This window comes from Gymnodraco acuticeps, unplaced genomic scaffold, assembly GCF_902827175.1.
Source record: "Gymnodraco acuticeps unplaced genomic scaffold, fGymAcu1.1, whole genome shotgun sequence".
Lineage (NCBI taxonomy): Eukaryota > Metazoa > Chordata > Actinopteri > Perciformes > Bathydraconidae > Gymnodraco > Gymnodraco acuticeps.
The window spans coordinates 864,036-880,763 of NW_022992152.1; the positions used below are offsets into that span (position 1 = coordinate 864,036).

The following is a 16,728-nucleotide window of genomic DNA, read 5'->3' on the forward strand; positions in this document are numbered from 1 at the left end:
TTATGTGTGTGTCGCGTCCTCCAGCCCACAGCCCCCTCTCTGCGCCCTAAATATAAAGCAGTCCAGTCCAATGTTAACACCAGCTGCTGTCTGTACTTCTAAGTATAGCCTCTGCAGAGCAGGCTCCCAGGGCAAGACTGGGGGTCAGGTTACTTATTCCCAATGCACACACACCCTCATTCAAACCGGGTCTTAAAAACAGCTTCTGACAGGACCTTAAAACTCGCATTGGGCTCTCCTATATATTTATTCACTTATTTACTCTTTATTTTGGCCCCTGTTTGACAAGACGAGGCACTTAGGAGGACATATCCCTTGGAGGAAGTGCACGAATGGTTGCGAGATTACGAATTTTAAAGTTCTGGGTATGTTTTTTTTGTTGAGGGCACAAAATGAAATTGCCTGCTCTCCTGTTGTGTTACAACAACTGGTGATGTTGTTATTGGGGGACCAACCAAGGGTTTATTATTCAGAAAAGGGAACTAAAACATTTAGCAAATGACACGAAATTAATGATTGCACTTTTTCAGTCACTTTACAGGTGTCAGAGGGTATTTTTTTTTCAGTGCCCCTCAAAGCAGAATAGCTGATGTTAGCTGCCTCCAATCTTTCTAACATGATTAATAAGCTCTGTGTTTCCAAGACACAAAGCACAGGAGACTTTTACACCTTTATCTTTTCGCTTTATCCTTTTCTCCTCTCCATCCTTTGATCTTTTGCTCCTCTTCACTCTTTTTCTTCAAGCACTGTCCCTCTCTTCTCTTCCTCCCCCCTTTCTCTTCCACTATCTCTCTATTTTGGACCCTCAGAGGGGGCAGGGTGACTCACAGTCGGTCACCTCCTCCTCCTCCCTGCTCCTGTCTTTCTGTCTCACTCTCCCTAGCAGTTAAAACTGAATCTCCAAAAACTTTGACTCTTGGACACAAACTAAATCCTTCAAGAAGAACGTTGAATTAAACACAAACTCAAAAATTCAAACGACCTGTTTACTGGATTTCTTTCCATTCTCCCCTGTAGGGTAGGTTTGAGTGTATTTTTAGACCTGCTGTGATCCAGCTTAACTACAATTGCTGTGCGCTTTTTCCTGCCTGGATTTGAGCATTGCCTCCATCGTCTTTTTTTCACAATCAACGGGGGCCAAAGAGGATTTAACGAAGGAGATACATGCACGTTTCCATGGTAACAGTGCATTTCCAGAGCCTTTGAAGGACTGAAGGTTATCACTGAACATCCGGCAAACTCCCAAGGTAATGTGGAAATCCATGTCACTGTGGCTGAACTTTATAATAATGATCTGATCTGACACCACTGAAGGCTGGAGGTCTAACTGGTTATTTTTTCTTATTGCGAATTTTAATATCTAAAGGTTAGCTGCTGCTCAGGGCATACTCCCAAACTTTATACCTTAGAGAACTGCAAATGTAATTTGTTTGAGGAATATTAATGTTATGGTCGAGAACACCAAAAGTTATGAACATTTGTGTTATAATCTATGGTACAGTTGTTTATCTGCACATTGTCATTGTTATTTTACTCTGTAGAGAAGAAAGAGGACTAGGGCCGAGGTGAACATTTTGAATGTTATGTTTTCAGTCTGAAAAAAAAAGAAAAAAATTATTGCTGCATCTAAGAACAAAAATGTTTCCTTTTGGTCAGATCTAAAAAAAAAAAAATCATATGTGTCTGTAATCCTCTTCAGTAGAAATCAACTTTGAAATCCCAATTTGTATTCAAATACTGCGCTGTAGCCACTTCCACACAAACATCTGTTTTGGTTTATCAGACCTCCTTGACAAATGTGTTGAAGTAAACTAAGAGAAAAATGATCAAAGAATAATTGTGTCATGTGAGGGATTTATCAAATCAAATCGAGTTTTCTTTATATAGCACATTTAAAAGCGATTTTTGGTCGAGCCAAAGTGCTGTACATGTAATAAAATGTTATCCTTTTTGCATGTTCAAACAGTAAGATAAAGTAATATCACAAACATATGACTGAGGATTGGTTGCCACACAAACCAAAGAGCTACTTTGACTATTTTATAAAGGCCTAAAATGTGCAGTCTGGTGGTTATGACATGACAACACCATTGTACACGTATTTGGAGCTTTCTGTAATCATTTATATGTTTGTGAAATATTGGATCATCTACCTCTTTGGGCCTTCAACCTTTATTTGTATGAAACCATCTGAAGAGTTTAGACATAAAATATATAAAAACAGAAATCTACAATGTATAGAAATCTGAAGCATGACACATACTCTAAAAGCTTATCATGATGTTTCATCCTAATAGGAAAAGTTAACTTGATAAAAAAGTGCACTATTGACCTCTGAGATGAAGTGCTGTAGGTGTAAAGTAGCTACTGTATACAAGTACAGTAGTTTAGTGTTACTAAGGAACTTCCTACCAATGGTACCAAACCAGCTGACTTTATAAGCAGCCTATTCGTTATTATGTTTGTGTTCTTTATTTCATGACTCACACTATCCACAGTGCCTCTGTCGCCTTTCATTCGCCCTCAAACACCAGTCAGTATCTGCACCCACATCGTTCTAATTCTGTCCATTCCTTTGGTGTGGAGGAGGACTCAGCAGCAGTTGGTGTCCTTGAGTTTGTTTGTGTGTGTGTGTGTGTGTGTTCGTGTGTGTGTGGATCAGCTCAGCTTGGTGGTAACAACAGGTGGGCTGGGTCATCAGGACAGACACATACGACTGCGAGGAAAAACATGTTGGCAGACTGTGACTTACTTTGACATAAAACACGGCTCTATGTAAGAGAACCATGCTGTAATTAGATGGTCTGGTGAAGAGCGGTGGAGTGGATGATCGCACAGTGCAGCCTTTTCTCTTCTCTCTGCTCTAGGTCAATCAGACTGTGCTCCTACCTTCTGTCATTATAACACTGTGACTGTTTTACCTGCTGTCGATCAATGCCTTAGCCTGACCAGCCGCTAAAGAAATCAATGGCCAGCTTTTATATCACACACATACTGATACCTTTGCCCACACTGGCTGTTGTTCACCAGATCAATGGTTTCTTGAATCACATTCGAGCGTGCGTGCGTGCGTGGGCAGAATTATGTTAAATTGATTTTGTAGTTTGCTATCTGATTGCAGAAACAGAAAGGTCAGCCTGAGACCTGCTACTGAATCCAAACACATCAATTGGTCACATTATACAACCGTCCTGGATCACATACAGTACATTGTGCAGCAAATACATAGACTTTTTTGTTGTTGCAGTTAGTATACAAGAAATCAACATTGTTTACTGGATATTTCTAATAGAAGATGATACGTGTGCCTCCTGCCAATCAAACTTTACAAAGAACTTCTGTTATTTGCAGTCTTTAGAGTGTTTTGCTTCTCTCAGTTTGTGTTGTGTCTGTTGATGTTGGACATGGAGCTGATGTGACGCAAGTCAAATTTCAGACTTGATCTGACAAATAAAGTAATATCGTATTGTATCGTAAAATTATAGACGATACATTCAAGCACACTCAAATATCAAACATTTATCAACACTTCCACCATCCTCTCTCTTCATCACAACGTTCTCAACCTTACTCCAAAGTGCTGGAATAACCCTTTAAAGTTTAGAATTAATGTTACCTGTTGACGGATTAACAGACATTAAGCTGTCTTTGGCTCTTTTCTGCTGTAACAAATTTAAATTTCCCCTCTGTGGGACGAATAAAGGTATTCTGATTCTGATTCTGATTAATAGATGACTCACTCATTTCTAAAAATAAGCTATATCATTATCATTGGCATTGATAAAGCCAAAGTGATGTCAACAATATCGATATCAGCTTTCAACTCTATGTAATAATCTGTATACCGTTATCTTGTAGCCTCTAAGCCCTTGGGGGGCCTTATCTCACTGATAGGAAATGCAAGATGCGTGCATTGGCATTAAGGGGAATTGAGCAGTATACATACACAAAGGACGGGTCCTGGATAGAAGGAAGTTCTTTAATAGGGGCCAAATTACCATGCTAATCTGGCCACACCAAACTCATTTTTTATTTGCAACAGGTTCTAATACCTGTTGCTGTATTTACTGTTAAATAGTGTTGTGTTATCCAGTTCACGTCTGGGATTGAGTGCACAGGCTACATAAAGGCATGGACACATTTCTCAAGTGTAAGCATACATGTTCATCAAGAAAAAGTCCCCTTGAGGTACATATAATACAATGAAAACATTATATTAATAATAATAATAATAATAATGCATTACATTTTTTATTAGAGCGCTTTTACAGGTGCTCAAAGCGCTTTACAAGTACACATTACACATATTAGACATGTAAGAGTCATTACTGCGGAAGCAAATGCGGGTAAAGTGTCTTGCCCAAGGACACAACGGCCTGACGCAATGGCGGCCGAGGCGGGATACGAACTGGAGTTACGCCCCTTGATCTGATGACCAACGCTCTAACCACTGTGCCAAAACCGCCCCATTGCCATTGTTTATTGTCACCAATGTTATTGTTCCATTGTCACCAAGCTATACTCTTCTATTAATCCACATTGAGAATGAGTGCCACAAGAGTCCAAACTTAAACCCTTTCTTTCAATGACTGTCATAATGAATCGTGTTAAATGTTAGCCAGCAAGGCATACAGGAATCTAGGGAGGTGCAACCTTAGGGGGTCATTTACAACCTTAAAAAGGGCTTATTTCTCTCAAGTGAGTCATTCACGATTTTAATTCAAATCTCGAGAACAGTACATATCTATCATTTTATATTTGCAGATAAGCTTTGTAAGAGGCAGGCAGAGACACAGATGGCAAAATAAATCATCTCAGACGTTCATCGCAGCGCATAATGAACACAAACAACCTAACGCAGGCACATAATGTTATGGCACACGGCCCCACTGTCATACAATGATGAAAACTTTCTTTACAGAAGTAATTTGTCTTGTAGAGCAGATTTTTCAAAGTGAGACGGAATTTAATCTCCTCATCACCTCGGGTAATCGCTGTCTGTCTCTCACTCTCACAAACAAAAACATACTTGAATGATTCACCATGTGAATAAACTGCTGTTGTGTTCATTGATCAAAATAAATGATAACACAACTCCAGCAGAATGCCTGTTGTGGATTACTCATATCGAAAACAGAATGAAGTTATATAAATTGGTGAATGGTAGTGAAATGGCAAAATCATCAACAACATCATAGACAGTAACCCTGTGGTTTGAAACCACCCCCACAACACTCCCAGTGATTCCTCATGGAACAGAAGTCTAACGCAAAAGCGTAATTTGTTATTAAAATCTTCTGGATCAGATGCTATTTGCACTGGCTTCTGATTCCCCTAGTTTTGATCATAGATAATGACTAATGTAATGGTAAGTTCAGCAGTTTTTATAAGCTTAAATAACTACAGTCTCAGCCAAATTGTGGGATTTTCATTGTTTATTGGACAACAGGTATAGACGAAGATCATTCAAGTTAACAGGGCATATTGTGAAAACCTGATTGTACGAGTAGCCACTCTCACGTACACTTCCCAAATTTAAAGTAGCTAAAACCCATATTATATAATTTATAATAGATACAAACCAACTTGGGTAGATGTGTTTTGCAAAACAATGAACCCCAAGAAAACTAGGAGACTACAGGCCTCTGCCACAGCGTTTCTATAAGTGAAACAAAAATCTACCTTCACTCAATTTATACAATTTTCCTCAGAAATCTATTTCACTTTCACACTTCTCTCTTTCTTACTTTCCTTTTTTCTCCTTTTTTATGTTCCACTGACCCCTCTTCCTGCCCTCAGATCTTTTCAACAATGAGCAGTGAAACCAGCGGCGAGGAGGCGGTCCCTCCTCCCCGGACCAATCAAAGGAAATTTTTGGATGATGTCATTTTGACTTTTACTTCACCGATGGCCTGGTTGCTGGTTGTGGCTCTGATCCTCACATGGTCGGGCGTCGCCATCGTTCTCTTTGATCTGCTCGACTACAAAACTCTGTCAGGTAACGAGAAATAGTTGATTATTTGCTTTTATTATGTTTTTATATTTAGTTTGTATTTAAAGTAGAGCTTTTCTATACGTTTTACCATTCAACAATTCCATGATTATAATATGCTTGTGATGTTTAATTTTGTCACTTTTCTTCCACTCACTTATACCCATTTTTCACACGTCATTTAGACATCCATATTTCATTTGAGCACCTTTCAACAACCTTTCAAGCATTTTTGAAGCAGACTTCAAAAGTGGACGTGCTTTCATGAAGGTCATCATTTTCAATGTCCATGTGTCTTGTTAGGGGACACACACCATCTCGTTAATCTATTCAATACACGTTAATGTTAATGTCTCCACATGTGTGTGCTTTAACCCTTGTGTCTCACTAGATACATTTTTATCTTTTTACTTTTAAGATAAATATGGTTGTTTTAAGGAGTAGCCTTTCTGGCATACATGTTGGCACAGATGTGAGGTTTTAGTCCATCTTAGCTCCTATAAATCTAGCTAAAATACAGACCCCCTTCAAAAACTAAATGTCCCCTGACCCCACAACCATTACAATATAAAATCATGTATTTTATTTTTCTAAGCCTTTAATATACAGTCTAGTTTTTACTGTTTTCGACCTGATTGAACCAATTACACATAATTGCCCTTAAAAGCAAACACGTTATTTTCCCAGTGGAACTAATGATGAAAATGCATTGAAAAAAATGGATGCTTATTATTATAATATCACAGACTGTAAACAACCCTCACCCTTAGCTTCTATATAGACATTGTATTACATTTACAGAGTCAATAGAGCAATTTTTGTATGTGAGGCACAAGGGTTGATTCTGGTTGTGTTAACGCGGTGTGTTGTGTGCTTCCCCTTCGTTGGACAGACGGATATATTGAAAATGACATACTGGAGTGAAATGTTCTCACACCCACATTGTCACCTTGATTTTAACATCACTTAGTCTACCAGTTAACATTTGATGTACCAGTGTAGAAATACAGCTGCGTACATGGTTAATCCACTCCTTCTCATTTTCACTTAAATGTCATACACTGGTAGAATGGATTGAAATCGCACTTCCTGTTGTTAACATGCATACTAACACAGTCACAGGGATTTTTCAAAAATTAGTTGAATAAAACATTTAGTTATTCCATTTAAAATGACCATTTCTCCGGTTCACATACTTCTTTAAAGTTCTATACATTGCCTGCCAGAAACTGAAAGCAGCTTAGTTTCCTCATATATTTCTAATCCTTTAATCTGCAGCAGCTCTTAATTGTCTTGAGTGATCAAATTTCATTTTCTCTGATCCCAGTTTAATCACTTAATTGAGATCACATGAAATACATTTCCCTGTGAACGCAACTATGTTATTGATTGATGAAAGTGAATGCAGCTGTCAAGATATCCTTCAAACGTTTTCAGTCCTTTGTAAGACTGCCTATTCACCGGCACCGTGATCAGGCTATGCAGTGCACAGCCAATAATTAATATCTTGAGATAATGAGAAACGTCTGATTGCAGCATAACAGCAGAAAGCAAGAGTGAACTGTGCTGGGCTCTTCTCTTGTTTTGGTTTCACTGAATCCAGGATGTTAATTACTCCATCAAAACACTGAACTAAAAATGTTGACACAAAAAGCAAAAGTTTGAGGTTGTGGGAAATGCTACAATCTTTTTACTCTCTTTTCAGTAAGTTAAACATAATATTACTATACAGTCGGTTAGCTCAGTTTAGCATGAAGACTTGAAACGGCTAGCCTATCTCTGTCCAAAAATAGAAAAATGCTGTCTTGCTTCCTTGGTTCCAGACAAAAAATATTCAGGCTTGTAAACGTACAGTAAAATGAACCCTTGGTGTCAGAATTTCAAATACGTAATAAGTCTTCGAAGGGTTATAAAATTACAGCAAAGGTGAAACAAAATTACAATTTGAAAAGTACAAAAGTATACGCAAACGATACAAGGAAAACACAATGTAAATGTTAACTGGTGCAGTTCGTATCAGGTGAAAAATAAAAAGTTACATAGGCATAAAGGTAAAGCATTAGCATGCACTGTAGTGATCTAAACAGAGCTGACAAAGGTCAAACTGCCTACGATCTCCCAAACAAACAACAGGAAATCAATCCCTTTGATTTTGTCACAGGTGAATTCGGGAGTGAAGTTAATTTACTGTGATAATGACCTTTCAATCAATTCTACTCATATCAGCTCCTTATCACTCCACCACTACCACACATCACCATGTATTTGGACTATCCTACAATGTAAGGGATAGTCCTGCCTCACACATCAAATACACTCATCTGTAACTCCTCTCCTTCTTCCCTCACCCCTTCACCTGTTCTCCATCTTCATGCTGTCAATCACCTGCCATCCCATCCAAAGAGTACACTTCACACTGTGACGACCCCGTGTGTTTTTCCAATGGTAAAATCCCAAAACAGCAAAACCACTAACAGTTTGACTGCATGGCTTGCTTGAACTAGAGTGTTGCCTGTGGCAGACAAGAGCTAAGCAAGATATATGTGAATGTGTCAAGTATCTCCACTGTGAGACTCTGCGTGCTACATTATAAGGGGTAAATCAGCACTAAGACACCAGTAAAACCAGTTTTCTGCATAATGGCATAAGTCTAAATACCAAAATGCTAAATGTCAGTAGGCTAAGTGAGTCAGTTAGCAAGCTTGCTAGCTCAGTCGCTCGGCTATTGAGACAACACGTTTTACCTTTAAACTAAATGTCAGTTAGTGAGTCAGTTAGCAAGCGTGTTAGCTCAGTCGCTATTGAGACAATAAGTCTAAATACCAAAATGCTAAATGACAGTAAGTGAGTCTGTAAGCAACCTCGTAAGGTCAGTAGCTAACGGGTCATTAAGAAATCTTGACACCTAAATGCGTGAATCAGCTAAGCCATATAAATATATGGGAGTATATACGCTTTCTTAGTAGTGATAAAACCTACTTCCCCAGGAACCCTTACTTTGACCTTGAATATATTTATGACTATTTCTAGCATTGTTTCCAGTTTAAAACATTTGTTTACTTATTTACATCCATTCACATTCTGGTCGGCTGTAAAAATGCAAGCTGTTTTTCAAGCATCTTATCCTACAGATGGATGGCAAAGAAAAAACCGTAACATCAAGTCTAGAAAAGGTGTTCAGACACCCTCATTAAGTGTTTTAATGATAAAGGAGGAGAATGCCTAATAATATATTCCTTCGAAAATGTATGTGCATACATTTAGATATACAGTAGCATCTGTTTGTTACATTTTGCTCATTTATTTTTGTATTTGGCACCAGCCTGTGTCTTCTCAGTCCTTGTCTTTAGGTGCATGACATCTTAAAATGTGTGCCTGCATTACAAGTCTGAAATTGCACTTACATCTGTATTTCATCTGTACCTGCTAACAGTACTCAATGACTAAGAAACTGTGACACACAAGCTTAAAATAAAATGACTGTTTTGGCAATTAACAGTCGATATTGAAAATTATGTTCAAGCTTATGTGTCTAATACAAAAGCTTAAACAGGTTTCCGTTTCACTACCAGAAAATGTAGTCTCTAAGTCTAAGACAAGGAAATACTTCTCCCAGAGCTAAGGATATTGTGAGAAAATGTCTATGAACAGAAAAGTGTCTGTTGTAGTTAACTTCTATTTTCTTAAGCAAATATTTCTTGACAATGAAAAATTCCAGGCTGCATTTTTAATCACAAGACTTCTCTTCCACAATGACATTTCAATAAATGCCAGTGTGTGTAAATGAAGCAGCGAGGAGAAATTGTCTGATAAAGAAGAAATTCAATTCTCTCCGTTGCGAAAGAGACAGAGTTCTGTGTTTGTTTGTGGGGAGAGATATGGAGAGAAACACACTTGCTGAATCTGAATTTTCATAGTATTTAAGGCTGTCGGATACAAATAGTATAAAGCAAAAAAGTTGCCTCTAAATTGTAGTGGAGTAAATAGATACTTTTGACTTCAAGGAAAATCCTCAAGGAGTAAGGAAATAGGAAAAAAAGTGTATAAAAAAAGTTTATACAAAGGTGGGATTAAGGGAAGGAAGTAAGAAAATAAAGAATAAAGTTAAACAAACAAAGCTCTGCATCAATTATCCCTTCTTATCCATTCCAGGTGTGTCTCTTCCAGCTAGGTTTTTCAAAGCCCCCTGGGGTTTCTTTGTTTGTTTTCTTGTTGTGTGGCTGGTAAACCAAACCAAACAAAAGGTAAAGAGCCAGAAGAGAGAGACACAGTAAAACCGGAAAGTAAGACGGAGACAGAAAATAGAATTCAAGAAGGAAATAGAAGAAAAATAAATATGGGCTAATGAGAGAGGGAAACAATAATAGACAGTGAGAAGAAAGGTAAAGTAGAGAGACTGAATGCATAAGTAACAGAAATAAAAAGGACAAGAGAGAGTTAGCAGGAGGGGGGGGTCTCTGTCTGGAGTGCCAATCAAAGAAATGTCAATGCATTAATCAGCTGTTTATGAGTATCCTTTATCCACTCCGGGCAACAAACAGACACAAAGCTTCCTCCACCTGAGAGGGAATATTAAAAAGATCATTAATGAGGGCAGCTGCTGGGACAAAGCCTTTGTGAATAGCAAAGAAGGGTCAATGTTAAAGATACATACATAAAATAATAATAATAATTAGCATACTTTTGGAATACCTGGGGGGTATACTACGAAGCAGGATTTTCACTTAGCCGGCTAACTTCAGGGAAAAACCGGGGTTTCCGGTCCTACGAAGCTGGTTCACCTTTTAGTGGGCTAGATCTCCATGGTGACTTATCCTGGAACCTAGCCTGTGCTCCGAAGCAGGATAGGTTCCAGGATAAGAGATCAACTCAGCGAAAGCACCACGCCTGCTGACCAATCAGAGCTCAGTGTGCGGAGGAAATACAGTTTAAACTGCCGTTGCAGGAAAGACGGCCGGCCAAAATCACCGACTGTGTGAACGTGAAAATGAATAGAACATCACCTCCCATCTTCAGAGCAATTTGACTATTATAAATATATACTATTATGTTAAGAAAGCTTAATTAAATATCTGCCACAACATAAGTAACCGGATCAAAGTAACATTACGTTGCCTACAGTCCGCGGCACTGTGAGTGCAGACGTCGATATGTCCCATTATCATTCATATCACATCATAATGTATCATATTATTTCATTATCTGAGTCAGCTGAGCCGTATCTGGCTGTGCAACACTCACTGTGTTACGGTGAGTGAAGCAGGCAGGACCCAAATGCAGAAAAAACTGAAAATACCTTTATTTCAAGGATATGGCACACGGACAATCAGAACACTCCCCGGTGAACACAGTCACAGACAAACGACAAACCAACACTGAACACAGGAAGAGACAAGACTAAATACAGGGATGGGTAATCACAAGACGAGAAACAGCCGGGCAGAGGAGGAGAAACACAAGGGCCACAGGTGAACACAATCAGACAACTAGACACACCAGGGAAACTAACGACAGGAGGAAAAACACAGGAAGAAGGACCAGACAATATACCAAGAGGAAAACATGACAGAGAGAACAGCAAAACACCCAAAACAAGACATACAAAACGTGACATAACACAATAATCGTAACACACAGTGTCACATAGGCTACTGTATGCATAAGTATTATTTTAAGCAACACATTAAGTTGACGAAACACTCGAGTCAAATGTAATTAAAGTCAGATCCACTCGTGTCTTGGACGGGGCAGTGATATCATAAACCTGTTAATGTACGCATTCAAACACTTGTTCTGTTACCAGCTGTATTCACCTTGCAGGTGCAACTATGTGGCTTTGATCCTGGATAAAGTGTTTAAGTCATGGATGTTTAAAGTTTAACTTCTTCATATTTGACTAATATTATAGTTGACTTTTCATTCAGGAAGTATGACGCTGCGCTGTCAGTACGCTCCATGTTTGTGATTGGTCGAATGCTCCATATACCACCCCTTTCATGTGAACGCGCACCTAACTAGATAGGACACGGCTGGCTTGAGCGAACGAGTTGATAGCCAGCGTTGTAGGACAGTTTAGCGAGAGCGGCTTCGTTTTGGATTAAGTCAACCGGATAACTCAAAACATATCCAGGATAGGTTGAACCAGCTTCGTAGTATACCCCCCAGGCTAGCCGTTCAGCATAAGTTACCACGGAGATCTAGCCCGCTAAAAAGAGAACCAGCGTCGTAGGACCGGAAACCCAGAGTTTTCCCTGAAGTTAGCTCGCTAAGCAAAAATCCAGCTTCGTCGTACAGGCCTCTGGTCTCTCTTGAAAAAGAGATCCTTAACTTCAACAGGGCTTTCCTGTTAAAAACTAACAAGGGAATTAATAGATATTCATGATTTAAAGTGTGCATTTTTAAATTTGAATACTTTGTCAATAAATAGATCTGCATTGCAGTGCAGTAGGTTAAGCGAACATCTGGCAACACAAAATCCATTAAAGGGGACCTATCATGCAAAATGCACTTTTTGATGTCTTTTATACATAAATATGTGTCCCCTGTGTGTCAGGGAACTCACGCAGCGTCAGCAAATAAAACCCTCTCTCTTTTCCTCCGTACCCAAATCTCTAAACACGGGGGTACAACGGAGCTGATCCAGATTTGCGTCCGATATGACGTAATATTGGAAATGTGGACCCACGGCACTATCAGAAAGTTGCTATCAGAAACAATGCCCTACTGTTTTGGACGTAATATGGTCGGTGTTTACATTAGCATCGCTAACACTCAGAGCTAACCTGTACTGGAGAGCATGTGTGTGAAGAAGCAGGAAATAAAAAGGAACTCACCTTGTGGTATAACCGGCAAGAGAGAAAGCCTTTGAGCTCCATACTGTTTCAGAAATAATCCTTGATAATCCATGATATGGCGTTTCATCACGACAGTATTTAGTTTAGACAGCTGCCGGGTCCCGCATGAGCTCAGCCCCCTCCTTTTTTCTTTAAAGCTTTATACATAAAATCAGCACTTTTGAAACAGGAAGTGAAATAGAGGGATATGAGGCATGGCTAGAATGGGTGATCTGTTTGGTATTTTGAGCAAAACACTTCTTAGACATGTTTTGTATATATTTTTATATATCTGAGACCTATGCTATTGCCTAAAAATAGCATGATAGGTGACCTTTAAAATGATTGCCTTATAACCGATCTATAAAGCATAACTAAATATTGTAGTAACCATTATAAAGGCACAAGTCACAACTTATATACACATAACAGAAGTGGCCTTTTGGCACTTGTTTGAGGTGCACATTTCAGACTACTGGAGTGTAAATCAAAACTTAGTGATTGGAAATACTACTACACACAGTTTTTTTGTAGTATACTATAGATATATTGGGACAAACAATGCCAGTGGTGGTTATACAGATGAAACTGTTGGTAATGTTGAAATGCTTTTTTTTTCTTCTGCGGTTTCTTGCTGTGTTCTCATCCAGCATGTCCTTCAAGTCATCCGAGATACAGTAAGTCCTAACAGTGGTGCTGGTTTGGTTTTCTTTTTTTATCACGTTTGCCATTATTGCATCAAACTATATATCTGGCTGTGAATGATTGAAACTTGCAGTACATTGAATGTCACAAATCATTGTTCTTCTGGGTGACTTTATCTTTTGTTATGGATTGTCTGGAAACTCTATTCTATACTTCCCATCATGGCGTCTCTGTTAACGTTGTGTTTCTCGTGTTTATGTGTCTTTTCCTCTTAGGTCTCCCTCCTCCTTCTGCCATCGGCAAGAGAGTTCTACGGACCAGAGGCAAGCAGAGACTCTTAAGCCATCATCACATTCACTCCCTAGTTCTTCATTAAGTATATGTTGTTTTAACCCTCACTTTAAAGTTGCTCTGATGTAATTTAAGAATACAAAATTCTCCATGCTTTACCTACTATGGTCCTGATTCTCACTACCACAAACCATTCATACATTTTCAGAATTCAAAATAGGTAAAAAGATTAGAAAAATAGAAAAGCCAGTTTGTTCACTGTTGCTTTTGGACAAAAGAAACCGCATCAAATTGAATTAACTTAAATTCAAAACGCCTAATTTGTCCCCAGGGGTAAAATGTGTAGCAACACGTAGAGTTAAACATTAGAATAAAACACAATATTAATACACATTCACATGAAAAAACATCAAAAAATGCTTACATACTGATTAATACAATTGTTAAGTTTAACATATGAATTTGAATGATGTAAAGTTGTTTTTCAGACATAGTTAGTGTCCCTAATATTGTATCCACCCCTGTTAACTTCAGTTAATTCGTACTCAATAAAATATGTTGGATATCATCTGTTGGTAATATCCCACACAAGTCTGCTTTGCATTTAGTTGTATTGTATTCTATTGTTTGTTTCTGTGTTCTATTTAGGTGGTTTTCGTCCAATCAAATCAAGCCCTGCAGGAGTCCTCGCTGATGTCACTGCTCAGGAAAGCTCTGATTGGTTGGAGATGATTTGGAATTTTGCAGTCAGTTTGGTAGCCCCTGATGATGAGGAGGAAGGTATTCACCAGCTTACTGAAACCCTCACATGTAAGAAAATCGCCTCATGCTAATTTACCATTTAATGTCTAATAATATCGTGACTAAAATGATTATCCTGCCTTACATCTTATTCAGGACATGGCATTTACATGCACCGAATCATGATTGAAACTAGTTATATAGAAAGACTATAAATCAGCATGGAAATACATTGAAAATCAAAGTTTATGCTCATCAAGATAATCCAAATTCACTATATAATGGCAATAATGAAGCTGCAGAACTTCATCACTCACTGACTAACGGAGTTATAATGAATTTGACGCCCCTCATGTTAAATTGGGAAAATACATTAAGCAGAAAATAAACCTTGTACTGTATCTCGTCTTCCTTCTTTAATTAACCGAACCAACAGCCCATTAAAATGTCTGCTAATTCACTGGAACTGAAGTGCTTTTTATTTCACAACAGCATTTAATGGATGCTCTCATTAAGATTGAGTAGGTAGTAAGTCAGAGAGTTTGTGTTTTATAAATATTAGAAGAAGTAATTTCTTAACTCTCTGTCAAAGCGTCTTTGAGTTTCATGAAAAGCGCTATAAAAGTCCCATGTATTATTATTATTATTATTAAGTACATTTACAGAGGTTCAACGTAAAAACAACAGCAGAAAGACAGACTTTTTTTATGCTGGCAGCATATATGGCATTTACTGCTTGCCAGGTACTATCAAAAATAAACTGAATTTGTCGTGTTTAAACAGAGAAACTACAAGTGACTATGGTAAATATTTTAACCAAAATATATCACTTTGAAACTTTCTCAGTTGTATACTGACATTTAAGCAATATTTGTTTGTATTACAAGTTGTATGCAATGTTATGTTTTTGTATTCTAATAAGGAATTGTCTGCAACAAGAGTTAGAACATTGGATAATTCCAGGTTCAAATATTGACTTGACATATTCGAGTAAATAGTTTTTACAGAGGAAATTTGGTTTACGTGCCTTTTCAAATGTTATATTTAAATATGCAAATGAGGCATTATCGAGTGCTTACTTCTGGTAAATTAAGGGAAGAAATACAAAAGTAGATATAAAGAGATGATATAAGCACCTATGGGTATTTTCAATTGGAAAAGCTAAATAGACGAAACTCTCAAAATTGACCAGTGCATAAACAAAAAATGTTTTTTGCTTGTAGCGTCTCGTCTTTATATTTATTCTACCAATAACTTGGATTGATAAGCACCTCATTTTGTCCTCTGGCCTTCAGCTTTCCACTCTGAGGAGCTGTGAACAAGATGACTGTGAAGAGGAAGAGTATGAAGAGCCGGAGAGAGGAAGAAAGGGCAAAGGAGACAAGTGTCTGATTGAAATTGAAGAGAGGATGTGAAGACACCGGAAGAGGATGAGGAGGATGTATAGTTTATAACAATGATGTTTCTCTCAGTCTGTCTATAGTTAACTGGAATTTGATGAATAAAAACTTTGAAACCATAGCCTTGGTTTAATTGAATTATTGGTTTAACAGAATGATCTTCAACAATATATTTTCTATAATTTGCTTTTAAAAGATTCTCATATTTTTTAATTAGTAGTGTCATAATAGACACAATTAAAACATTTTCTCCAAGTTTTCCATACTTTTACAAGTTTTATCATTGGAGCCACAAAAGTGACAAAATAATAGAAATGTAAAAAATACCTTTATTCTATAGTGAGAAAGAGTTAACAGAAAACATTTTTAAAGAACTATATGATCTATTGAACTACACTACATTTACTTTTTCAATAAAAAGGTAATTTCTTGATTTTATAATATTGTTTGCATTGTGCATATGCAGAAAAAAACAGATATACTGTGAACCATCTAACGCACACAATTACGCACAACTTGTTTTTGTAACTAGAAGTACTTTGCATTGACTTATATTCATCACCAGATACATGAGTATATATGATGAATTGGAAATGGGGGACCCTGATGTAAACAAGACGAAAGTCTTTCTCTGGTCTGCATCCCCTTAACAATTGTATGTTTTGAGCTGTACTGTACTGTACCCAATATACAAGCTGTTAATAAACTTTTCAATCAATCAATCAATCAATACTTTAATCTTAACCTAATTAATCAATGGGACACACACACATGATTTTACACATCATTTGTAGGTTTTCCTTTGCATAAGGGCCTTTTTGTAATA

At 37.8% G+C, this 16,728-nt stretch overlaps 1 protein-coding gene across 4 annotated transcripts; it reads left to right on the top strand.

The window, feature by feature from the left end:
* The first annotated feature begins 249 nt into the window (after positions 1-249).
* LOC117538522 (triadin-like) lies at positions 250-16,023 on the top strand. Of its 4 annotated transcripts, XM_034204285.1 has the most exons (8): positions 250-365; positions 1,018-1,247; positions 5,800-5,998; positions 8,396-8,437; positions 13,476-13,502; positions 13,746-13,793; positions 14,410-14,571; positions 15,798-16,023. In XM_034204285.1, the coding sequence occupies exons 3-8, from the start codon at positions 5,812-5,814 to the stop codon at positions 15,818-15,820; spliced, it is 489 nt and encodes a 162-aa protein (XP_034060176.1). In that variant the 5' UTR covers positions 250-365; positions 1,018-1,247; positions 5,800-5,811; the 3' UTR covers positions 15,821-16,023. The 4 variants fall into 4 exon arrangements, with proteins under 4 accessions (XP_034060176.1, XP_034060175.1, XP_034060178.1 ...); XM_034204284.1 differs by lacking the exon at positions 250-365 and having other exon boundaries at positions 816-1,247; XM_034204286.1 differs by lacking the exons at positions 250-365; positions 13,476-13,502 and having other exon boundaries at positions 820-1,247.
* The last annotated feature ends 705 nt before the right edge of the window (positions 16,024-16,728 follow it).

What these genes read in the sequence shown, in the direction of transcription:
- LOC117538522 (XM_034204285.1), top strand. Translation starts at nt 5,812, where the DNA reads ATGAGCAGTGAAACCAGCGGCGAGGAGGCGGTCCCTCCTCCCCGGACC. An exon ending in CGACTACAAAACTCTGTCAG is followed by an intron (nt 5,999 to 8,395) that starts GTAACGAGAAAT and finishes TCCCATCCAAAG; the next exon opens with AGTACACTTCACACTGTGAC. An exon ending in GAGAGTTCTACGGACCAGAG is followed by an intron (nt 13,794 to 14,409) that starts GCAAGCAGAGAC and finishes TGTTCTATTTAG; the next exon opens with GTGGTTTTCGTCCAATCAAA.